Source organism: Enhydra lutris, unplaced genomic scaffold (assembly GCF_002288905.1).
Source record: "Enhydra lutris kenyoni isolate GAN:26980312 unplaced genomic scaffold, ASM228890v2 scaffoldscaffold71, whole genome shotgun sequence".
Lineage (NCBI taxonomy): Eukaryota > Metazoa > Chordata > Mammalia > Carnivora > Mustelidae > Enhydra > Enhydra lutris.
Genome location: NW_019154155.1, coordinates 1,431,907 through 1,457,707, shown reverse-complemented (window position 1 = coordinate 1,457,707; position 25,801 = coordinate 1,431,907). Strand labels below are relative to the sequence as shown.

At 41.2% G+C, this 25,801-nt stretch overlaps 1 protein-coding gene across 1 annotated transcript in view; it reads left to right on the top strand.

The window, feature by feature from the left end:
- LOC111159917 (phospholipid-transporting ATPase IB) overlaps positions 1 to 25,801 on the top strand; it is a 585,941-nt gene that overhangs the window by 417,297 nt on the left and 142,843 nt on the right. The window contains exons 28-32 of the mRNA XM_022522597.1: positions 1,604 to 1,678; positions 9,008 to 9,130; positions 11,216 to 11,294; positions 25,023 to 25,084; positions 25,507 to 25,563. Of these exons, the coding sequence (XP_022378305.1) occupies positions 1,604 to 1,678; positions 9,008 to 9,130; positions 11,216 to 11,294; positions 25,023 to 25,084; positions 25,507 to 25,563 (396 nt within the window). The remainder of the gene's footprint in view (positions 1 to 1,603; positions 1,679 to 9,007; positions 9,131 to 11,215; positions 11,295 to 25,022; positions 25,085 to 25,506; positions 25,564 to 25,801) is intronic.

The window sequence follows — 25,801 nt, the reverse complement described above, 5'->3', positions numbered from 1 at the left end:
GGGAAATAAGGTTATAACTCTTAAAACAATTGACAAATATGCTTGAGTCAGATGTGGATCCAGGCTCTCATTGCACTAAAATTTTGGCTGAAGTATTGATTGTCAAGGCCGCCAGTGGTTAGAAAGCAGTGTGATTGGAAATGTTGTTTTAGGGACAGCTAATATTTGAACAGGTGTTGTAAAAAATATTCAGCATGCAGAACACAGCACAAACTTCTGATTCTTAGTCCCCCATCAAGATTTCTTGACTGGAAACAGCCACACCTCTTGGGGACCTCTTGGGTGACTGTTGGATTTATGAGTGAATTGGTGTGTGGAAGGATTTTTGACGATCAGCAAGGTCGGCAAGCTTATCTTAGGTTTAAGAGACTTCATAGTAGCTTTCTGAACCAGAGGATGAGATAATGAGAGCCGTTCTTAAGAAAATTTCATCTGTCAATTGAATTGAGGTGTATTTCATTTGATCCCACTGGGGCTTGGTGAGTCCTTTGTCCTGGGTATCACACTCAGTACAGTTGTGCATGTAAGGAACCTGGATTCAAGAAACTGGTTTGGAAAAATCTGACTCAGTAAAATTTCAGTAGTAGACTTGATCTCAACTCTTATTATCATGGGGTGGCTGTTCTGTGTTGCCATTGTAGTTCAACTCTAGTAACAGATTCAGTCTGTCATGATTTTTACCACTTAGGTGGAATCTGTGATTCACACAGGATGCTTTAAAGTCTACCTTCAAATCAGTGGAATCCTGTTGTATCCCCAGAATTCAGATGACTTTAAGCGGTGGCACTTTGCATTTCATTTTTCCATATTCGCTCCCTTCTAAATCAGGTTTTCGTCCATCCTCGTGATCCTCGACCCTCTCCTAGTGCAGTCTTACTGCTCCACCTCTTCTACTAATTATGCCTGTCTGATTCCTCCTTCTCTAAAATATTTTTATTCCCTGGCATTTTGCTCCACAGTTGTTTTTATGTCAGTCTGGCTTAATCAATTAGAATTACAGTCCACTTGAAGACATAAATAATTGTCTACATTCTATTTATTTCTACATCCCATGTTATTCCTGAAGATGATTTGAGCATGTTCCTTCCGTACTACCACATTTTGACCTTTGCTGAGGAGGTAGACATCTGATTAAGGGGGGGTCAGTATTTTATGAGCTAAGCTCACAAATGACCAACAGAGGAGTTTTTGTTGTTCTTTATTTATGGTTTTTATCTGTTTGAAAGTCCTACAAAGATCAATCATGTTTAACAAATCAACTTTATAGGGGAAAAGAGCGTGAATTTGAGACTCTTCCAGTCAATGAGAAAGCGTTGCCATGAAACACATTCAATATAAATTAAACATAAGTTGCTTTTCTGTAAATATGTGCACTTTACCAAATTGATATATGCCTTCAGGACAAATTCCCCTTAAAATATTGGTACATGTGATATTGGGACTTTATATTTTATGAAAGAACAGACCGCCACATCCTGTGGCTCTTTATCCCTCAGCAGCTGTGTCCAGCTGGTGGTCCACATTCCCCCTGCTACTTCTTCAGTGAATGGAAACATTTAGGTCAATATTGATATAAAACTTCTCGAACTTTCTTCTCTTCCAGCTTTGGTTCGCCTTTGTTAATGGATTTTCTGGGCAGATTTTATTTGAACGTTGGTGCATCGGCTTGTACAATGTGGTAAGCATTCTCCATCTCTATCAGATAGCATGCAGAACTTCAGTGACATTCCTTTATTGTTTATGTCTGGGAAGTGTATCTAAGTCAATCATCTGCACACATAGCAGGCAGCACAAATACGTCTTTAGAGCCTTTGTTGCGGCGACACATCCTGCAGGGGCCCAAGTCCTCCACACATGGTTTCAATCATAGCAGATCATTCTTGAATAACCCCATGAAATTATTAACCCATATATCTTGATAATAGACCCTTGTTACCTCCTTACTAAATGTCTGCACAACATTTCCATGTTTTTAGCTCGAGTAAAAATTTCTGAGCTGCATCGCAACCCCTTCCACTTCATAATTTTATTTCTGAATTCCTCAACACAGACATGCATATATAGTACATAATCTAATGTCCTTGTTGTCCTTCTTAAAAGAGCATCTGTCCTTGTGGAAGAATGTTTTCTTCTACTGCTAGTGCTAGAATAATGAATGCTGACTTCCAGCTCCCATGGTGAATGGTAATCAGCCTGTTCGGTATTTTTCATGATTTTAGAGTTCTTTTTTTCATTACTTCGCTATCACGGATTCAAAAGCTAAAAATAAATATGAACTACAAGCCAAACATGACGAAGTGTAGCTACTTAGCTTTTTGTTTGGCAGCGAGAACTCAGGGGCTCACAGCCTGGTGCTTTAGAGACCCCAGCATGCAACATTTTGAGTTGCACTTCCCCGTGTCTTTTGGACACTAACTCTGACCTTGCCTGCCCGGTGGGAGTTTACAGTCAGAAGTAGCCATCATAGGTAGATTCAGATGGCAGTTACCAGACATACAGTGTACATCGTGGAGCTATAAATATTTAAAGCTTGTATATACATTTGTGGCTGCATGTTCAAGTCATCTGTCCACTCCTCGGTCTTTTTTTCTTTTTTAGTAGCTACCATGCTCATTGCTGGGTATTAAATGCTGCATATGACAGGTTGTCCCAGCCCTGTGTAGCTTGACAAGTAAAGAGGGCCAAATGGATAGAATAACCTGCCACTGGGACCTGAGTTCAGATCTGGAGTTTAAAGAGCACCAGTCAGTTATGGACTGTCCCACGACCAAGTGCACTAGCACATTTGTTGCTAATACTTAGGCTCAAAAGGCAAAGGTGACCGTATTGAGAGCAGGGCTGAATCAATGCCCATTTATCACCTGTGCCAGAAGTTAGAGCTACTCTAATTCACCTACCACATGGAGAGAGGCTCAGGGACCTCCCCTTGGACGGATTGGTAATTTTGCAGAACATGTGACTGTTTTGAGCAGATTAAAATTATGTTGACTGTTCCATAATGATTTAGTGCCAGAAAGGGCCAAATCCATGCTCATATACATATTTATAAATAGGAATATATATTTATAAATAGGAAGCTGTGTGATGTTGCTTTATAGCAAAGGAGTAGAATACAAGTCACCTGGTCACAGGCATGGAGGCTAGCCCTATTTCTATACTCAGGCATAAGAGCTGGATTCTTTTCTTAGCTCTGGGCAGCCTTGGACAATTGAAATTAATGCAACAAACTCGTATTGAGGACCTGCTATGCATGAAATGCTGATAGGCTTTAAGACAGCATTGGTCAAAATAGGGTCCACATCCCACTTACATTAGAATAACCAAGGTTTGTTTGAAGATGCAGATTTCTAAGCCCCATCAGAGTTTCTCAGATTTACTGAAAAATACAACAAAATTTTAAACTTTTTTTTTTTTTTTTTTAGTAATGGTTGTGCATATGAAAATTTAGGACCCATGGTGAACTTTTGATCCCTAGAGTTGGGAATGTGTGGTATGCTCTTTGTGTCCCTCAGAAAAGAGAATATTGCTATAAAGAAGTGAATTTCAAGGTGAAATGGCCCTATGTCATGTCGCTACAGGTCCACAGAACAGGTGTTGGAGTGAGCCACCAACCAGTGGTGGCAGAGTTGGGAAGGTCAAGGGTCCACGAAGTGGTGTCAAAAAGTGTTGGCCTCCAGGAGACAATCATGCTGAAAGGGCCAAACCTTTTGAGAACATGGAAGTTTGTCCCCATTGGAATTGTTCTGTGGGGTGGGGGGAGCACATAGGTGGCTCAGTAGATTAAGTACCTCCCTTCGGCTCAGGTCATGACCCCAGGGTCCTGGGATCAAGCCTCATGTTGGGCTCCCTGCTCAACAAGGAGCCTGCTTTTTCCTCTACCCCTCCCCTTGCTTGTGCTTTCTCATGTTCTCTCTCTCTCTCAAATAATAAATAGATAAAATCTTTTAAAAAGTTATTGTTTTGGTAACTTTTGTTTGAAATAAACTGAAACTTAGAGAAATTAAAACTTAGAGAAATAATGCAACAGAGTATGAAGAACTCCTGTATTAGATTCCTAGTTATTAGCATTTTGTCCTCATTTGCATGATCTCTCTGCGCATGTGCATGTGTGTGCACAGCCCTGACGGGCACACGTGTGCACACCCATAGACATGAGTGTGCATACATACACACCCACGGGCGCTCATGGTGCATACCCACCAACACACTTATTTCTGAATCAGTTGAAAATAACACATCAGGCCCCCTTACTGCTTAATACTTTGGTGCATAGATGGTAAGACCATTCTCTTTTCTAACCACAGTATAATGATTGAAATCTAAAATTTAGCATGGATACAATACTATTATCTGATCCATATTAGTCCATATTCCAGTTTTTGCCACTTTTGTTCCAACAAGGCCTTTTTAGTAGATTTTTCCCACTCCAACCTCACTGCACAGAGTACAGTCTGGTACAAGAGGCAGTTTGGGACATCTGAGACATTCACTAGTGACCCCTCTTCTGGGCTGGATTTCCTCCTGCCATTTTCTCCAAACAGTATTTCTGCCTTGCTTGTCTTACTTTTTCTTTTCTGTAGTTACTCTTTATATTTATGTTTGATTCCCCGGGTCAGCTAAAGTAGCGAGTCCTCATTTCTCATAGCAGATTAAATAGCATTAAAAGTGACTTGAAACTCTTAAATCTCTCAGAATAATGAATGAAGGAATGCCATCCCATTGGATTCTCATTAAATCCATAATCAAATTTCTCCATCATTTTGTTTTATGGTTATAAGAACCACCATGATCAGATGGATTTCAGTTAGATTTCATCTCTTATTTTATGAAGAGATAACTCAATGTGTTTTAAGCTGTTTCAAAAATTAATCCCATTTAATCTTATCAAGCCAGCATAATTTGAAGAAAAAACTGTGGGCCATCCTCGCTTTTAAACAGAATTAGAAAAATTCTACATAAATAGCAAATAGAGTTCAACAGTGTATCAAAAGAGTAAAATATTTGACCAAGTAGGGTTTATTTCAGAAATATAGGAGGTTCAAACTTTTTAAATATTTCTAAATATCATTATACCAACAAAAGAAAAAAGAAAAACCTGATCTCATCAGTGGATGCTGAGAATGTATTTGAGGAAAGTCAGCTGCCATTCCCAAAATAAGAACTTTAAGTAAAATAGGAAAGAAAGAAACCAATTAACTATAATCCAGACTATTCATATATATAAAAAAAAAAAAACAGTAGCATATTGCCATAAATGGTAAAATCCTTAAATGATTTCATTTTAAATAGGAAATTAGTCAGGGATGCCTGAAATCACTATATAATTCAGCATTGTTTTTGGAATTTTCAGCAACTGCCAAGAAAATTAAATAACTATTACAAATACTAGAAAAAAATGATTTCTGTGCTTATACAAATATGCACACAAAAAGTGTCCTTTTAAATGTGTTCGTAAGTGGCTGTCTATCTAGAAAACCCAGAAAATACCAGTAAAGAAATACTAGAATTATAAGAGAATTTAAAAGGTGACTAGATCCATAATAAACATGTAAGACCCAATAGCTATTTCTATCCTAACAATCAATAGCTTTTTTTAAACTCTAGCAATGAGCACTTAGAAATGCATGGGTAGGGGCTACCTGGGTGGCTCAGTGGGTTAAAGCCTCTGCCTTCGGCTCAGGTTATGATCAGGGTCCAGGGATCAAGCCCCGAATCGGGCTCTCTGCTCAGCAGGGAGCCTGCTTCCCCCTCTCTCTCTGTGCCTGCCTCTCTGCCTACTTGTGATCTCTATCTGTCAAATGAATAAATAAAATCTTAAAAAAATGCATGGGTATAATAATTGCTTTCATACACATTGCATAGGAATAATTTTTATAGTACCAACTAGGAAAAAAAATCCAAAATCTTTTTGAAGTATACAAAATAGAGTTGAACAAATAGAAAGGCATATTATTCTTTCATATGAGAAGGTGATATCATTAAAAAAGCTCCTCTAAATTGATATATAAATTTATGTATTCCAATAGAATCCCAGTGATTGATTGGTGGGGGAGGAGGGCAGTTACATAAAATGATATCAAAGTATAAATAGAATTAACACGTACCTGAGAATAAAGATGTACAAAAAAGAACAATTGTAAGGGTCAACTTCTCTTTACTAAACGTTGGACTATAGTACGAGCCTGTTGTAACCAAGTCAATGTGATGCTGATGTGAAACTGGACTAGGCAGTTAGGGAATCCAGAAGTAAATTCCAGTTTTGAATTCCAGATCTGTAATATGTGAGAATTTAATAAACGTCAAAGGTGCTATTCTAGCTAAATGGGAAATGTTTGGACTAATTGTGTTCTAACAACTTGGCTCTTTATTTGGAAAAAAATAAAATTGGACTCCTATCCTATACCACATTGATAAATAAATTCCAGATATGTTAACGTTTACATGTGAAAAATTAAAACTGTAAGCTTCCTGCAAGAAACTCCTGAAAACTTTAATAACTGTAATTGGACACTCAAAGCTATTCTTGACCATATAAAAATTAAGCAATTTTATATGGCAAGAGAAACCATCAAGAAAGCCAGGAGACAGAATTCATTTGGATGGAACTTTATAATACAAAGACAGGATGGATATCTGTTATAATCCAAGAACTCATAGAAAAGTGGATAAACCACAAATAGAAAACGGACAAAGGACCTATCTAGACCATTCACAAAACTGCAAATCCACATGTCCAACAAATAAATAAAAACATTCTCAAGCGCATCAGTAATCAGGGAAATGTGAATTTTTTAAAAAGATTTATTTATTTATTTTAGAGAGAGACAGAGAGAGCATGCATAAGTGCAGGGGGTGGAGAGCCAGAGGCACATGGAAATAGAGAAATTCTAAGCAGACTTCATGCTGAGCATAGAGCTGGACATGGGGCTCCATCCCAGGACCCTGAGATCATGTCCTGAGCTGAAACCAAGAGTTGGACGCTCCACCAACTGTGCCACCCAGGTGCCCCCAAAATGTAAATTTTTTAAAGTAAGAGTTAATATCTCCAATTTTTCAGTCTGGAGAATATTAAATATAACACCATTGCTGATAGAGAAGCAGGGACAAGATTACTGTTGTCCTTTGTAAAAGGAAAGGTAAACGTTTTTTGAAAGCAACCAAGCAGCATCTTGTAAAATTTGAAATAATTGTATCTATTATATTAATTGTACCCACACTGCTTCTGGGAAACCTTCCCATAGGAATAAAAGATAAAGTGTATATGTTGTAATATAGCATAGATTTTTTTTTTGATACAAAGTTTGTGGAACAGAGTTGGAAAGAAATTAATGCCTATCTGTAGGTGAATAGCTTAAAAAATATGGTGCATACATACTATGGATTAGTATGTGGGCATGAGAAAATTGCATTAGTGTCAGGCCGAGGGGACTTGAAGGGCATCCCATCAATATGGAAATATGGTAGGTCCTACAGGGCGGTTGTCCATTGGTGAAGGGTAGGATGATTTGAAGTGGGTAGAAAGTCAAGTAAAAAAGGAAAGGAAAAAAAAAAAAAAAACCAAGGATGGCAGTATCAAGTGTGCATGATAGCACATTTAAACAAAACCATTGGGCGCCTGGGTGGCTCAGTGGGTTAAGCCACTGCCTTCGGCTCAGGTCATGATCCCAGGTCCTGGGTTCAAGCCCCGCATCGGGCTTTCTGCTCAGCAGGGAGCCTGCTTCCTCCTCTCTCTCTGCCTGCCTCTCTGCCTGCTTGTGATTTCTCTCTGTCAAATAAATAAATAAAATCTTTAAAAAAAAAAAAAATAAATAAACAAAACCACAAGGGAGAATTGATGTACTAAGTGTGCAAAGCTTCTGAGATGTTTGTTAGGAGCATCTCCCTTAAACAGATGACTTGTATTCCTGGGAGAGAGATGAGTACAGCCACTCTTGATCCTTTTGTCCTTGAAACCTAGAGAACATTGACATCCCAGGGCTGTTTACCTTTCTGCTCCAAGGTATAAGAGGAGCCTTCAAGTTTTATTGGCCTTCCTCCACCTGTAAATTACAGGTAAAGGTGAAAGTCTCAGAAGGCACCATTGGCCCAAGAAACTCATTGTCACGGGAGCTTGCTGTCTCCTTCCCAGCCTTGTCTTGTGCCCTGTCCTCAGCCAGTCACCATCCTAGATGTCGTAGAAGTCCAACCCCGACCCCCAAACATACCACATGTGTTTAGACCCAAAGCTTTGTGAGGGGTTCCTGTTTCAGGGGAGTCCTTCCTTCTTGCCCCTCTCCCTGACATTCCTTTTCCTCCTGCCAAATCCCCTAGGTCCAATACCTTATAGGTCAGGCCCTCTTTGGTCCCAGAATCCTGACTCTCCCTTCTCCTTCTCTGCACTCTCCCCCATGAGTAATTTTGCAGAGTGCTGAGTTTTATGTGTTTATTTATACGCCTGCCGCCGGCTGCCTGTCTCCCGCTCTGCAGTAGACGGAATTCCTGGAGGTCAGGGACCTGCTTCTTTTCCTTCTTCTGTCTTTAAACGTCCGTACCTATTCCTGGTGCTTATCACAGTGTCTGGCCCATAATTCATTCCCAATAAATGTCTGTCAGATGAATAAATGGATGAAGTACATCATGCTTCCTGAAATCTGAGTATAAGATCAGGATGGGAAGTTGTAAAATTGTGCCTGAGCCGATGATCACTAAAAGCACGACACTTCACAAAGCCACCTAAATCACTGCTCATTTGACAAAGGAAGGTAGTTGTTAATATGACATGGTTTCTTAGCTAATCATATGTTTATGGTGTTGTTTTCAATGTCCAATGGATTCATTTTTGCTGATTAAGTAACAAAAATGGTCGTTCATGCACTTTCTTTGTTTGGAGGGTGTCTGGTAAGTTGTGAATCATTGAAGCTCAGGTTCAGACTTGACCTAAAATTAAGTCATCATTCCATAGAACGGAAACACCTAAGCCAGGCGAATCAGAACGTCCTCTTTTAACAGCTCATTGTTCTCCATACAGATTTTCACTGCACTACCACCCTTCACACTGGGAATCTTCGAGAGGTCTTGCACCCAGGAGAGCATGCTCAGGTTCCCACAGCTCTACAAAATCACCCAGAATGCAGAAGGCTTCAACACAAAGGTACACAATGTTATTGCAGAATTGTCACTTCAAAAGGGCATAAGCACTGCTGTATGTCTTCCAGCTCTAGTTATCTGCATGTGAGAGAGCTAATGCATTAGAGAGAACCTTCGAGAAGAGGTGAGACGCCTGCCCTCTCCCAGTCTGACAAGCCAGTAAATTCAAGATGCCAGCTGGAAAGGAAGCTTCTGTGTTGCATGTTTAGTTCCTGTTTGTTGACTCCTTTCCCCTTGTCCCTGTGTGGCCAGCAGCACCCATGGCCCTAGGGCCTTTTGGATCAGCTGTCAGAGACTCCCCTTACCCTTCATAAAGCCTTGCATTGAGGAAGGCTGGGAGCTTGCCTAACAGAGCTTTCTTACCACCCTGGCTTGGTTTTTCCTTTAAAAGAAAATGTTTCTTTAGCTAGCGAGAAAAATTGGCCAGATGTCAACACAGGAATCCAGTCAGTTGTAGGTATCTTTTTTTTTTTTTTTTTTTAATCAGACTGGAAAATCAAACGAGAAAGCCTCTAGACCTAAAAGGTGTCAGCAACCTTGCGAAGGGCCAAGTAGAAGCTGGGTTGGGTGTTGCCAGGATTCCACAGTCAGGACGGGCAGAGGGGACCTCATGGGGCCTGCCAGTCACAGCCAAGTGGCAGAGAGGTTGAGGGCCCCGGCCAGAAGAGAAGACACGTGCCAGGCTCGGTGCAGGACGCCTGTGTTGCCATGCTTCTGTCTTCAGGTTTTGTGCAGGCGGGGATTAGGATGTTTAACGAGAGGTTCACTGAAATCTTTTAACAGAGGTCAGTGAAATTACTGGGCACCAGTGGTGTGCGTGATTTGCTTGGGTAGCCGCCGGGGCCTTGGTAAGGATGCCAAGTGGAGTCCTCCAGGAGAGAACCATCTCTGAAGCCTTCATTTTGAGCCGGTGTTATTGATAGCCTCCCTTCAGAGCTGTCTTCTTTTGAAGAAAGCATAATAGGCACTTCCAAGCCTGGAAAAAAACCAAAATGGATCCTATTGGTTTTACTGTCTTCCATACACGGGAAGACTTGGATGAATATTTGTTTTCAGTCCCTGTTTACTATGAGTTTGTCAATGGGAAGCATGGCCTGTTGGTTCTGCATTCTTTATGTAACTCTGTTTTTTAAAGCGCTTGAATTCAAAAGCCCTATAAGATGGGAAGTAAGTAGGGAATGGACCTACTTAAAAGGTAGTAGAGCTGAGAATTCTCTGAGACTTATTTGCAGACGCCTTGGAGACTTTTTTTTTTTTTTTTTTTTTGAGGGGGTGGGTAAGGAGGTCAGGGAGAAGGGAAAAAAAATGAACATTTAAAAATGGAAAATCCCATTGTCTTATGATTTTTTTCATTTTTCTGCTTCCCCACCGCTACTTAGGATCAAACTATACGACAATCCCCAGAATAATCTAGATTTTTTTAAATAAATTCAAGCTGGCTTTAGTATAGTAGTTCTGTCATCTCAGTAGTAAAAAGATGATTAAAGTGCATTTATGAAACCTTAATTTAGAAGAAACTAAACGTTGTGTTCTTCTGTTTGACCTTTGAAGTGTTAAAGAGAATTTTTAAATGTGCATTATATTAACCAAACTCCTAGAAATTAACAAGTTGCTCCAGAGGGATTTTAAAAAACAAAACAAAAGAATGGGAGCACCATGTAGGAATCTACATTTAAAGTGTTTTTAATGCTTTCAGGAAGTCCACAGTTTCTGTCTCTTGTTAACAATTTTGACCTAACACCTTTCTCTTTCTAGATGATTGTAAAAGTCTGTTGTCTTTTTTTAGGATTCTTAAAAAAAAAAAAAAGGCTTATAAATCATTTTTGGTTGTGGACAGATTGTATATTGGTCCACGTATATGTGCATATATATTTAGGTCTTTGCAGCAAGGTAATATTATCCGGAGATAGTCCAGTCATTTGTATGTAAAAATGAGGAAACCGGTATTTTTTTAACTTCAAGAATACTAGGCTACTTCTGGAACAACGCAGACCACTGCCAGTATCCTTCACAATGAGGCGTTTGTTGAGTTGCACAGAGGTCAAGAGTTGTGGGCAGCTCCTGACTCCCTTGGTTTGTTTTCCCTTAGGTTTTCTGGGGTCACTGCATCAACGCCTTGGTCCACTCCCTCATCCTCTTCTGGTTTCCCATGAAAGCGCTGGAGCATGGTAACGGCTTCATGATTTCAACTGTCAGCAAGTAGCTCTGCGGTCCCTCTGGTGCCAGTTGTTCACAAATTTTTTTTTTCCCAGTTCTGCAGACCAAGAGATCACAAGAACACATTTCAGAAGAAAAACATACCTAAAATCTAATGAGAGCTCGGGCTCAGGTTTATAGCTTGTAGGTTTCATCCATTCTGGCTCCGAGAGCCCATTTTCTTTCCAGTTGCCTGGAGAGTTTAAATGCTAGGAATTCTAAACTTTATTTTTAATAACTGAGTGGAGGATCTTGAAGCAAAACACTGTGCTGGAGTGAAACATCGATGCCTCTCGGCCCCAAGTTTGACATATTCTGTTAATTGCTTGGGCTTTCGTCTTCCAACCTCACATACCTGTATGCAGAGTCACTCAAATCTTGTGAGGGTCTAACCTTACACCTCATTTCTTGAAAGAGTCCCCTCTCCTTGACATACACTTTTCAAGCAGACTTTTAAAGTTTGAGGCCCGATTCTCTCGACTGGTTTTAGTCTTTCCTCCAGCTGGAAAAGGACGTGTGAGAAACGTGGCTGCCTATATTTGTTCACACTCCTTAATACATCCAAGAGATTCCCTCCTAAAGAGACACATCTTTTAGTCTCAGAAAAGGAAAATGGATCATGAGAATGCTACTCTTTCATTCCTCTCAAATAGTAATAATCCCCCTGGGAAAAATTACTCCAAATATTGACTAGACAAGGCCTTTTATTGTTCAGAGAACCAAAGAATATAAAGCTTCCAAGCCTCTTTGTTTCTATGTCAATCTGTTTTGTGCTTCAAACAAAAATGATTCATCCTCACTGATATTCTTTAACCTATTAAACACCGACAGTTAGAAAAAATGCATGCCCTGCCAATTTATTACAGCCTATGACCTGTTCTTCGAGTTTCATCTGACCCCTCTTTTCCCTCAAGGGTCCCTAAGTATCTAGATCAGGAAATAAAAACGTTCTACTTCTAGCCCTCCCACCCACCCCCAACACACGGGGCATTCTAGCAAAATCGTGTTCTTTGAACTCTAAAGCTCTCCTGTGGTTCAGCTTTACTCAGTGTGGATTTCTGTGTATTTCGAGTGAGCAGGGGCTACGAATAGAAGAGTGTTGAATGTGGTTCGCTTAAGAAGCTCTGCCGGTTTGGTGATAGAAACTGCCATCTCTCTAGCAGGATGGACTGGGGCTGGGAGGTAATTTGTCTGATGAGCGTAAGAACAATCTGGGCAGCTGTCCTGTTATCCCTGAGCCCATACTTAGGAAGACACAGGGACTAGTATGGACTGGACCACGAGTACCATCTCCAGGCCCCTTACCCTTCTCATCTAGACATTGCACTCTGGTCCTAACTCCAGAGTGCTTGCCTTTGGACCCTCAGAAGATTTATAAGATGGTCACTCAGTTGTCTGCTTCATAAAGCCCTAATATGGCCCATTCTGCAGTAGAAGTGATGGTTTTCCAATCCCGGAGATAGGATTGATTATGTGTGTTGAGATTGCAGCTTGCTACTTATGGTGGAATTGGGATAGTCTAGCTAGATGCCACTATATAAATCTGTTCATTCCCCTGAAATAGCCTGTGTTTCAAAACAGATAGACTCCCAAAAGTTACTTATTTACCTGAGAGACAGCACCAAGTGAATTTCAAGTCCATTTCTGCCACCCTTATCGGCTTCCCTCAAATCTGGTGATTTACCTAGTAGCCAGCCCATAGGATGTTTTTCCAGTTTGTATTATCATCACTATCATCATCAATGTCATTATTTTATTGTATGTATTTAGCCTTCGGCATAGAAGCTTTCTGTTAATTTTGTTGTAAATGTTAACCTATTGAGTGCAACTGTGTGAGATGAAATAAATTGCAAATATTAATTATATTTGGCAGAGAATTATAGGAGGCCATTGGTGTTCTTGTTCATGAGTTGACTTGTTCTAACAAATGAATATTTTAGAATTAATTTCTAAATTCTCACTATTAATGCATAGCAAAGCTGATTGCATCATTGCTCATTAACCTTATTGTGTAATATTTATGTCTAAGGCTTTGGGGTGGATTCTAAGGGTGCTAGGTGAATGGATCAACGTAGCCTTACTGTCAAAGGGTTTGTAGTCTGGTAGGGAAACTAGATCCACGCATGGAAACTTCTAGTACAAAGTAGAAAATAATTCCCACAAGTAAAATACAGATGATATGCTATGGGTTTTCAGAGGGCTGAGAGAAAATGCCTTTCTTTTGGGATTATTAATGACTTAGTAGAAGAGGTAACATCCAGGCTTAGCCTGGAAGCCCAGGTAGGATCGAGAGGTGTAGGAATGGATGGAAGAGCCGAACAATGTAGAGAATTTCAGGGCAGATGTGGGAAGCTGTGAGGAGTCTATCCTTTCACGGGTGAAGGTCAGAAAAAGATTTGAGAAGGTGAGTGAAAACTGGACAGCACAGGGTTTTGAATGTGAGGTTGAGAAGTCAGGACTTAAAATGTTGTGTGAAGAGTCAGCCTGGATTTTAGATCAAGGAGAGTATCATGATCAGAGCCCTTTGGGGAACAAATGTATCAAGTCCATAAAAGTGAAAGGTAGAAGGAGAACTAGAGGCAAGAACACTCGTGTGTGCAGGTGTTGCAGGGAGTGTGTAAGGAGATTAACACCCAGGAAATGGGAATGTGCTTACACACTTCCAGGGAGTGTGTTTTGAGAATCTGTTGATTTAGCAGAATCATGGCAAATCAGTGACCCTGAGAGTGCCAGACCCTGAGAGTACACACATAGAAATTCTGCCTCTCCTGCCCCCGGCTGCTTCCGGAAGGCCAGAGCTGATGACCAGGAGATGCGTGCATTGCTGCTTCCTGGCCAGTGTGCTGTGGGCTACAGGGACACAACCTAGTCCAGAGGCTCTTCTGAGGAAGAGACATTTATATTCTTGAAAGGTGAGGAGGGGCTGATCAAGTGGGGCAGGGCAGGTGTGGGGAAAGGTGAGAGAGAGAGCACTCTGGCCCAACCAGGCAGGCATGCAAGAACCTGAAGAGGCCATGGGCAGTATTTCCCAATGCAGGGCCGGGGAAACCCAGATTCTAGACTTTGTTGGGCGCCCTTATGAGCATTTCAGGATGCCGGCAGCAAATGTCAGTAACCTTCCCTTTTTCTTTCCCTATCCTTGTGCAACTATAATAGAGCAGAACATGTCTTGACATATTCCCAGTGTCCCCTCTGGGGTCAGCAGTGGCACCCTCTAGTCAAGACAGCTGCATCAGAGAGGTGGGGGGGAGTGGCTGGGAAGGAGGGTGGGAGGTTAGGGTTAGGTGAGGGTCAGATCAGGAAAACCTGGGTGCAGACTTTTCTCGGTGAGAGGCAGGAGGTAGGAAGATTTGCTTCATAGAAAAACACATGATGTTTGGCAAGAGCATGGATTTTGGGGGTTGGCGAAAAAAGAAAGTCAGTGGTGGAAATCAAGAAAGATTGCAAGTTTGAGAAGATAGGGATATGGCAGCTGATGGGATTACTTGTTTATATGTGCTGATTTACTGTCTTAATTCTGAGTTCTTGTTACACTTTGAATCACCATTTAGAATGATGTAGCACCCCACCCCCAAGGAAATACAGGAACATGGCACTGATTTGAGAGGAACTGAGACACGTTCAAGGCTTGGGGGACCCTGATCTAACAGAGGAGTGCCTCTGTCCACCCCCAAGTCCCACCTGAAACTGTCGCCCAGACTCTGTCTCACAGCCAGGACCCTAAAGGAGTTTTGCTTGATGGGCTAGGGTTCCTAGAGCCCTTCATTTCATTGTTTCACACTTTGTGGATTATGTCACAAAGATGGTAGATTTTACTAGGAGCTTCTCTCTCCACTATGAAGAGTGGCTTAGAGGCTTACATATCAGTGTTGTTCACTTTGGGCACATAATTGTTGGGAAGAAATATTTTTGAGAAGGTGTGAGCCCGTTGTTCATTCCTTAGAGAGGTTCCAAGAATTTTGCTTTGCTTATTTTTGCGTGGTTTTGGATAGACCTTTCAAAGCACTCCTTTGCTGATGGAATTTGTGATGATTCATTTCAAGTTTCAAAATAAATTTTTCCACTCAAGCAATTCAGCAAATCAGATTTCTTCCAACCATCACAATCTTACGCTCAGTCCCGTGGCCTGTCTGCAGCTCCCATACTTTGATCTGAAAGCGAGTCTAGGTTAAAACCGGAGATGTCACCTTTGTAGGGCCCGAAATTCATCAAGACCCTTGGTGTCTGCCCACACTCGGGTTTTCCTTTGGTGGAGTCCAGTCTGCATATTTGAGTATTCCTCCTTGAAGTGGAATGTGGTTATTGGCAAAAGAAAGTAATATCAGTTTGGACTTAAAAAAAGGAAATTTTCAGATTTTTCTTGATGAAATTTAGGGGGGGTGAGGAGAAAGAGAATATACTTAGCAGCAGAGAAAAATTCCTCAAAACCTTTGTTTCTCAATTCCTCACAGCCCACACCCTGGAAATCATTCCCACCCCTTTTCAGAAGGAAAATTACCATATGGATACGTATTTTATTGGCATTAATTAAGCAGCAAGGTCTTTTGAGAATTTCGAGAAAAGGTGATTTTATACTTTTTAATGACTGTGCTGCTAGATGACCAGTTTTATAAACTATGCACGTGGATAAGATGAAACATAGCCTGCTTATCTCTGCTTATGGCATTATTGGGTCGTTTGAGCTTGAACTATTTCTGATCTGTACCTGGTACTGCAAATCATGCCATTTTATATCACGTAAATCCCAATGACTAACCTTCCTCACATTCAGCGATGTTAGGGCAAGACTGCCATTCTCTGAGACTGCCACTTCTTAAACTCAGTTATTTATTAGAAAGGAAAAGCTAAATGAGTCTGTTCTCTGTGCCAGGCCTACCCTGGCTCCCGGGCATCCCATGGGGAATCAGTATGGCATTAGTGAATACTGTCCTTGATGGCCATAGCTCCTGGGCCTGCTGGGACAAGGTGCTGTGGTAGTCACAGAGTTTCCCAACCAAATGCTGTGTTTTCAAGGAATATAGGGAGACAGGAAGCCAACACTTTGTTCCCCTTTACAAGCCACCACCCTCCTGTGTCAGATTCAAAAACATCTGAAATGGATGGAAACATCTGGGGAAGAACATTAAACGCTAAATGGGACAGAAAGGGGAGTAATTCACTTCACATGGCCTCCACCCTCTGGAACCCCTCCTGAGAGAACAGAGTCCTGGAGGACCTTCCCAAGACCCCCAAGCACAAAGGTGAAGTGAAAGGGGCTTGTCTGCTAAAAACTAGAAAGTTGGAATACTTGGGAAGTTTTTTCGATTCTCATACAAATGAAACTACAGCTTATAAACCTAAAATACCTCATTACTAACCCCATTGTGATGTACTTAAATAAAACCGAGTTTCCAAATTCAGAACTTTTTTTTGTTGTTGTTTTATTTGGGCTTGTTTTAAACACAATGACCTGTTGAAGGAAAGCTCGGACCTTGTGTTCCGCTTCACAAATCCGTGGCGCCAGCATTTGGAAACCCAGAATTGGGCTGGAGGCCCACTGTTAAGTATCTCTTAGGTTTCAGGGTCTCTTTTAATAAGCCCCATGTTACATGTATTTGACACAGTCGGGGTTTGGTGTCATGCTATAAGAAGCATGAGCCAGAGTTGCCCAATTTCGCTAACCCTTATAACTTTATCAGAAAGTCGAATTGAGAAGTTGAATTGAGGTGCATTAGCCGGGGTGGGAATAAACTGTAAAGAACAAATCTTGGGGGCGTATCCCAATAAAAGCTAATTTCTTATTCATGTCACAGTCAACTGGGAGACTGCATTGAGCATACTTTCTTACGTTCCAATATTTTTTCCCCACATTTTTGATGTTCATTGGAGCCTTGATCCTGGAGAGACTGCCCCTCCCAGGGCTCCTTCTCCTGGCTCTGTCCTCTACTGATGGGAAGGCTGAGAGTGCACGCAGGGGTCATGCATGAAATGGAGCCCCCACCCCGTATTGAAATGGACCCCCCCCTCGCCGCTGCAAGAATGTCCAGAGGCCACACCCCCAGCCATCTCTTCTCTGAACTGTCATGCACCAACGAAGTATTCCCCCTGCCCTAAATCACCCTGGGGTCAGATGCCAGACAATTACGGATCACCCCTATCACACAGAGCCTGCTGAAATTATTTACACCATCCAATCCTAAGCTTACACCTCATACCTAACCACCTTTGTCCATTCCATCCCCTGAAAACCCCAGTAAAGGCTCTGGACCGTGTTCTCTCTTTTCCTCTTCTGCCTCCTTACTGACCCCGATGCTTTCCCTTGTGGCCCTGCTTGGCATCCCTGCCTCATATTTCTAGGGATCTGTAAGTATCAACTTCTTCCTTAATGACAATCATTTCTCTGTCTACATATCTTACCACCTCATTAAAACAAATTCAGGGTCCATTTCAGTACAGTCAGGTTCCATTTCATGCGTGACCACTGCGTGCACTGTCAGCCTTGACATTAGTAGGGGACAGAGCCAGGAGAAGGAGTGGTTGCTCTTGACCATCTCTGGGAAGGGATCCATCTCTTCTGCGCATGTCTGATTGGCAAGGACTGGTCACAGGGCCCCACCTGGGTACAAGGAGCTAAGGAACTTTACTTAGCTGTGCACCCAAGAACAGGAGACAAGTCTGTGGCCACACAGGTGGCTATTTGCCATTGGCCATCAAGTTCACGTCTCATCATTGTTACCACCTGTTCTTTAAACTACCTTTTTAAAATCCATTTTTAGTAAACAAAAATGAAAAAAAAAAAACAAACCCAGATTGAAATTTGAGTTTCGTATCCTTCACTTTATCCATCAGTAATGGCAATAGAGAGGAGAAAATCCAGCAAAAAGGCTTATATAACCAGGAACTTAACCCAGCACTGGTTATGAATGTAATTATAATCATTAACACGTGTATAAACTCAACCTCCTATAAACTCTCTCCAATATTTTATACCACTCTTTATAGAGAAAGGAAAAAATAAATTTTCTCTTCGTGAATACGTAGCATTGGAAGCAGGAAGAATAGTTTCAGTTATGGCCTGGGCAGTGCAGGTTTGAGCAGGGTGAGCTGTAAAAGTGTGTCCATAAGTGAGTTACTTGGAACTTGGAGCACCTCTTCACTCTGGATATTAGTCTAATGGTACCTGGTTGGTGGAGTGCCTCCTTTGAGCATCTGCAGGCTTGAGAGGTCCAGCAAGCAAGGTGGGGAGGGCGTATTTTGGAATAAGGGCTGCTCTCAGCCAGAGCTGCTGAGAGTTCTGAAGCCAAAGGGCGGGAATGGGAAAGCAGGAGAAACTTGGCATCCGCTCTCCAGCCAGAATTCTTGGCAGGTGCCTGGGTGTCAAGGGAATGGTGCCCCTCCACCTCAGTTCTCCCTCCTGAGTCCTATGTGAGTGAGGTGCCTGTGATTTGTAATTCAGGTGTTCCATGGATTCTTACTTCATTAAAAATGCACATATAAATTCACCCCATCTGTTTTCTTGATTATTAAATCCTGTCTTCCCTGACCATACAGGACCGTGCTATAACTTTGTCTTCAGATTTTGCTTTTTTGTCCAAGCCATTTCTGGATGCATTCTTGTGGTTTAGCTGGGTAATGATGTAATGCTTTTAATGAGCATTTAATTGAAATGGCATCTTTATAAAATGTCACCAACCTAGCCCTTTGGAATATTCTGAAGTAAGTTCCCTGATCATTCCGTCTGCTTAGAAAATGAGGCGTACTTTCCTTACAAGTCATGGGTTTTCCCACAAATATTTTTGGAGAGGTTTTTGCATGCAACCATTTGGGGCCGTCACTACTAATGTGGGGGTCCGTGTGGTTTTGTCCCAGTTCACAATAGTCTGTTTCAGTGACTATTTCTAAACCACATTTAGCTAATCCTTCTTTATGTTGACCCCTGGATTCAAGTAGATTTTCCAAATAATAAAAATCTGAAAGAACAGTGGTACCCACTCCCAGGTCAGTGGATCCTGAAGCCTCCAAGAGAATGAGCTGACTACCAGGGACAGTGTCCCCAACTCTGTCACTTTGTTTAACACTTTTGATGTATATAGTAAACATCATCATTATATTGGGTTTTACATCACATGGAGCTATAGTAAAATCATTCTAAATGTGACTGTTATATCAGGGTAGATGGGGAATTTTTCCTGCTCTAGTAGGTTCTTCACTTTATGGAAATCTTTTTATGGACTTTTGGAAGAAGCAATGCCCTCCTCTCTCATTACATCTCTCATCTGGGTGAATTTGATCCTCTATTTGCAAAAGGCTGACTGATCCTAGTTGGGTTAAATGCCAGCTGTTCTGGTGCAATAGGCAGCTTAATCCTTCTTACCTCTGTCCTCCTTGCTCAGTTAAGCCTTTGTGTGCTAATGACGGGTTTCTGTTAGGAAGTGCTCAGCGTCCTGCTGGTTAAGATAGGAAAACAAAGATTGGTGAGATCACGCCTCTCCACATGCACTTTTGATGGATTTCTCTTCTGAGGGACCTCTTGAGAGCCTTGCAAGGTTTGGCCCCTGCCCTCACACCACCAGCGTCCCACCCTACCTTGCACAGAGCTCACCCCCCAACCCAGCTGTGGGCGCGGTGGGGGGACGGGGGGGGGGTTTCACTTCCATGCCTCTGTGCAGGCTGTTTGCCTTTTTGCCTGTATTGCCCTTTCCCTTCTCACCACCTCCTTCCTCCCCAGTAGCCTTCTCTGCCTCCCCTTGCTGCTTTGTGTGAAGTCATGTTCTCACTCTCGTTTACACAGATGGGGTTGAATAATGTTCTGAAGGCTGGCTTGGGGAACTCAACCACTCACCTGAGTTTGGGGGTTGCTTTTTCCCTTTCAAAAAAAAAAATAACTTGCAATTTTAAATATCTGACTAAAATAATAACAGCTAAACTACTAAACTAAAAGAAGATGTTTTTCTCAGTGGAGCGTGGGAATCATAACAGTGCTATTAAATTGAAGCGAAGTGGGAAGAAAGAGTGTGTCCGCAGCATGCTTCAGGAATACGCTGGACAGTCTAAATGGGCTTTTCTGCGCTTGAATTATCAGCAAGCTGTAGCATATTGCTACATTCAGTCACAAATGATTTCTGAGGACTTCTGATCTTTCCTTCAGTAGTATATTATTGGCAGGATCTAACAAAGATAATGCCCACAGGTTATTTGCTTCTAAAGCAGTTGAAATATAACCTGTAAGAGAACAATCCATTCCATGGGAATTTCCTCAACAGGGTGTGCAGAGTGATAACTTGTTACTTGTCTAAAGGATGCTGTCTTTTCGAGACTTTTGGTGGGTCCCAGAATCTCAGCTTGGTTTAGGAGTTTCTCCTTCAAGGAATAAATTTTTTCCAGATGGTAGAAGTTTGGAGTGGGGCAGGAGATACTCTTTCCTCAGTGGAAAACTAAAATACAGTGCTGAGTTACCTTTCCAAAATGATGAACAGAAATAAAAGGTTTATCCTAGCTTCTCAAAAAGTTATTTTAAGCATATACAGGTTACCTCAAGTGTATACATTGTATTTAATGCCAGTGAGCATTTAATGCCAGTAAATCCTAGGCCTGTCCTCTCTACCTTCAAAATATATGTGCCAATTCTTATCACTTCTTTCCTCTTCCAGCATAGTGGCTCTGGCTTGAATGTCCAGTAGAACTTTCTGTGACGATGGAGGTGTTCTGTATCCATGCTGTCCCATTTAGTAGTCACTAGCTATCTGTGGCCATTGAGGGTTTGAAATATTGAAGCTTGACAAGGTAGAAATTAGTGCATTATAAAACTCTAGAAGCTACATTTGGAAAATGTCTTTTAGTCTTCCCTATTTTTTCTTTACTCCAAGTTGCCCACAGAGCATTCAGTAGTCCTAAATGTCTTCATGGAGGTCCTGTCCTCATAAGTAAGCTCTCAGTCCCACAGGTAATCCCAGAGTTTGCCCCCTTCTAAAGGCCATCTGGCATTGCGACTTGCATCACTTTGTACTAAAGGCTCCCACTGTTTCTTCCTGTCGACTGTGGGACACCTGGGGGGTGCAGGGGTCACTTCATTCTCTCCTAGTCTGACTAGAGAGAAGAGGGCTCCCTTTGTACATTAGATGCTCTCACCTCAGTATATTCTGCACATTTCCATATACTATCTTTTGTCTTACCTCTGATACTGCCGTTCTCAGGCCAGACGATTTGACCCACAGGAGACATGTGGCAACACCTGGAGAAAGTTTTCATTGTCACAGCTAGGGCGTGGGGACTCCTGGCATCCCCCAGGGGAACGTGGTGGGGGGGGGGCGGGGAGTCCTGCCAAGCATCCAACAATGCACAGGACCATCCTGTGTAACAAAGACTAATCTGGAAAAATGTCAGCAGTGCCAAGGTGGAGAAACTCGGGGCTGCTGCTGGGCCCACCTAACTCAGGTTTCCTGGGGTTGCTGCTGTGCCCTGCGTTTACTTCCGGTGTGACCCAGAGTCTCTGTCACAGGAAGTTAATGACCTGTCAGCCTTAATTCTCTCCTGCAAGTTCTTTCCCGTTAGGTGTTGGTATTTCAAAGGAGTACTTTTTAATATATATATTTTTTCCTTTTGGAGTTTTCTTTTGTTCTTTGGGATGCATCTTTTCTAGCTCAGTAATGAAAACAAACCCTTATTTACAGTTTGCTATGAAGTGGATGACCTTTTTCATGTCATTTGCCTTCTCTTTGCCACCCTGGTTTTCTCATCTGAAATACGCCGATAATACTAGGTCATGCAGTTGTTAGAATAGCAAAGGGATTTTACATATATTGTTATCATGTACTAACATTAATAATGATAATACATTAGTATTGTTATATTAGGAGGTATACAAATATAGGTAAAGTGCTCACAGAGTGAGTCCTAGAATCATATGCTCCCTCTTTTCAATGTAGAATTTCTTACGTGTAACAGTTTTCTGTTTATGTCCATAAAATCTGAAACACATTCTAAGCCTTTCATATTAGACAAATGCTTTGTATAGTTCATTTCTTTTAGTCCATGCATCAGCCAACATTTGAAATAGTCGTACTAAAAGGAAATTCAGAAAGTTGTCAAACCTTGATTGTGATCTTCTATTTACAGTTTAGTCTCATACCCCCTCTAACTCTTACACTGGGTCAGCGCTGACTCTGGACTCCATCGGGGCTTCGTGTAGGTAGAACTTCAGGGCACTGAGGTCATTGTTCTCCATTCAGGCAGATGGACTAAGACTAGGAAAACCCCCCTGAGCTAAACTGAGCAGGAAGAAGATCTGAAACTCTCCAATTTCTACCATTACATGCCTGAGGCTGATGTAGCAGCGAAAATCGCAGACCTTATCAATAAAATTTTCTATCTTAGAGGAACGTTGGTGATAATTCAGTCATCATCATCTGTATCTAGTATAAAATCCCCATTTTAGAGGTGTGGATGCAGAACCGAACATTTTAAGGAACTGAATAACAGTAGAGCTGGGACAAGAGAGCCGGGCTGGAACATGGGCTTCTAACACTCATTGCTGGGCCTTTCCCCCCCACCACTAACTGTCTCCTTCTCACCACCTCATTTGCCTCCATGTGCTTTTGTTTCTTTCTTAATAGCATCGTGTTCTCTGTCACCTGTTCTTCATATTGTGAATCTGAAATATTGGCCACTCAATACCATGTTTTAATGTGTCACTCTTTTAATCAGTATTCCTATGTGAATATGACCAGAATCAGGTAAATGATATCAATGTTCACCTAGGTACTCAGGCAAAAACCTTAAATCACCCTTGATTTCTCACATTCTTTTCCACCCCCCGTTTAAATCCTAGGCCTGTCCTCTCTACCTTCAAAATATATGTGCCAATTCTTATCACTTCTTTCCTCTTCCAGCATAGTGGCTCTGGCTTGAATGTCCAGTAGAACTTTCTGTGACGATGGAGGTGTTCTGTATCCATGCTGTCCCATTTAGTAGTCACTAGCTACCTGTGGCCATTGAGGGTTTGAAATATGATTAAGTGTGACTGAGGAACTGAATTTTTTTTAATATCAGCTTTATCAGTACATATCCTATATTCTACTCATTGAAAGGGTACAATTCTATGGTTTTTAATATATCATGTGATTGTGCAGCTGACACCTTAATATTTGGGCATTTTCTTTGCCCCCCAAAAGAAACCCCATAACTATGAGCAGTTATTTCCCATTCTGCCCCCTCTCCCCCCAAAAACTCCCACCTCCTGACAATTACTAGTCTACTTTCTATCTCTGTAGATTTGCCTCTTCTGAACAGTTCAAGAAGTAGAATCCTGCAACAATTGCCTTTTGTGATGGCTTTTTTCACTTAGCACAAGATTTTCAAGGTTCACCCATGTTATAGCATGTTTCAGTGTTTCATTCCTCTTTATTGCTCAAGAATGGAAGGATAGGTGTTTTGAACTTTTTCCTTCCTTTCCTTTTAATGAGATTCTGCCTAACTTTCAAGTTATCTCCCCTAAATTTCCAGACCATTCCTTTGTAAGTCGGTGGCCGTCTCTCTCCATTCTCCTTGGATAACACTTCATGTTCCCCAGCAGCAGTCTTTTACTTTAGGTGTATAGCTAATGCAGCCCATAATGTCACTTTGCAGTTGATCTTTCCTTATATATGCAAATATTCCTATCTTGAATCAGGAGAAAGACCATGCCCTGGAGCTCGATCTATGGCCCCACAATGACCAGATTCTGCTTATGGTGCTACCTGGTCATTCTGGTGTCTTAGAAAACTAAACAGATCTTGACACTTTAATAAGAGATTCCTCAACAAGCACATGGGTCAGTGAGCCCGCCCAAATATATGTGTATGGCAGCTACTGGGTTGGAAATTTGAACACAAAAATCCGTCTAATACTTGGCCTCTCAGGCACAGACCTGAATTTGAGTATAAAAGGGAATAAAAGGAGATTAGCAGTGCCATCCAAAGAAACCATTCCTGATGTTGAAAAAGGCTTTGACCCCTCAGGATAATAACCAGACTTTTCACAGCAGGCTAGCTGATGGAAGTTAGACAATTCTGTTAGAGTTTAGCCTTAGTAATTGTTTTATACATTGTAATAGTCATTATAAACGAAAAAGTGGAAAAGTTAAGAAATAAAAGCTTCAAATTCCTAGTTGTATTTTCTAGATGTCTCTCATTGGATTGTTTGCATTCCCCCAATTTATAGACTTCAGAAGTTCATGCAATTGCATATGAGAACATGAGTAGTGAATATCCCCCCCAAATTCTCTGAGTTCAATAATTATGAATTGATTTGTATTCATGTCGTTATCTTCCTTTATTGGCTCATAGTTCCAATTCGCAAAAATTAAAAATAAATCCTAAAGGAACACTCAGAAAAAGTCAAATGCTGCTATAAATAAAGATAGATTACTATAGTCTAACTCTTCCCTTTGCTTAACCCCACAAGGGGAGATTTTATTCCTTATAAAAATATAAATTTCAATACAGATCAAGTGTTTGGTTCATTTTGTTAGAAACCTGATTTTGTTTGTTTGCTTCATTTGGAGAAAATACAAGATGAAAATAATTCACAGTTAGAAAGAGGAGGCATTCGAATCACAGATGATACAGTTTTTGAAAATCCCTTATATTTTGATAAATGTTTCTAAAGTTCTGTTTTTATATTCTGAACAAAACAGTTTTCAGTGCTCTTCCGCAGAAGTTAGTAATAACTTCTTTGTTTTTCAGATACTGCATTGGCCAGTGGCCAGGCCACAGACTATTTATTTGTTGGAAATATTGTTTACACGGTAAGTTTCTCTCTGTTTACAGAACTGTTCTTAAGTGGCATATGTCGGGGCACTGCCTCTGGAAACCCTTTATATAAGGCCTTCCTTCATATTATTTGTTTTAAATCTTTCAACTCAATAGTATACATTTCTTAAAGCTCAAAATGGTTGTGAAGCGCTTACCTCATTTTCTAGCAGAGATTTTGCAGAGTCAAGATTTCTAGACAGGTGATGACCAGGTCACCTCAAGACAGTTTCACATCTAGCTGTGAAAAAAAAAAGCAGCACCGTAGAAGGTGATTTTTCCCAAATCTTTCCAAGCTAAGAAAAGCACAAAAGTGACTCCCACTGCCTCTGGAGTGGAAACTTGGGATTTCTCCTGGAAAGTAATAATAAGTCACCAAGGATAATACATTTTCCCCAATTCCTGTTTGTTTTCACAGTATGTTGTTGTCACTGTGTGTCTGAAAGCTGGTTTGGAGACCACAGCGTGGACTAAAGTAAGTTTTCTCTGGAACTGTTTCTCTATCCACTACAGATAATTTGATGTCATGGATCTTTTTTTAAGCCTTGGGAAACCAGTCAGCAGGATTGAGCTATCTCATTTAAATTTTGCATGTAAAAAAATTTTCATTTGATCTTTATCAGGGCAAATTTGCCATCCAGAGTTTTCCAATGATTCATTTACTTGGTGCTTACTAACAGCTCTAAGCTATTAACAGTCCTTTCATTTCAAGT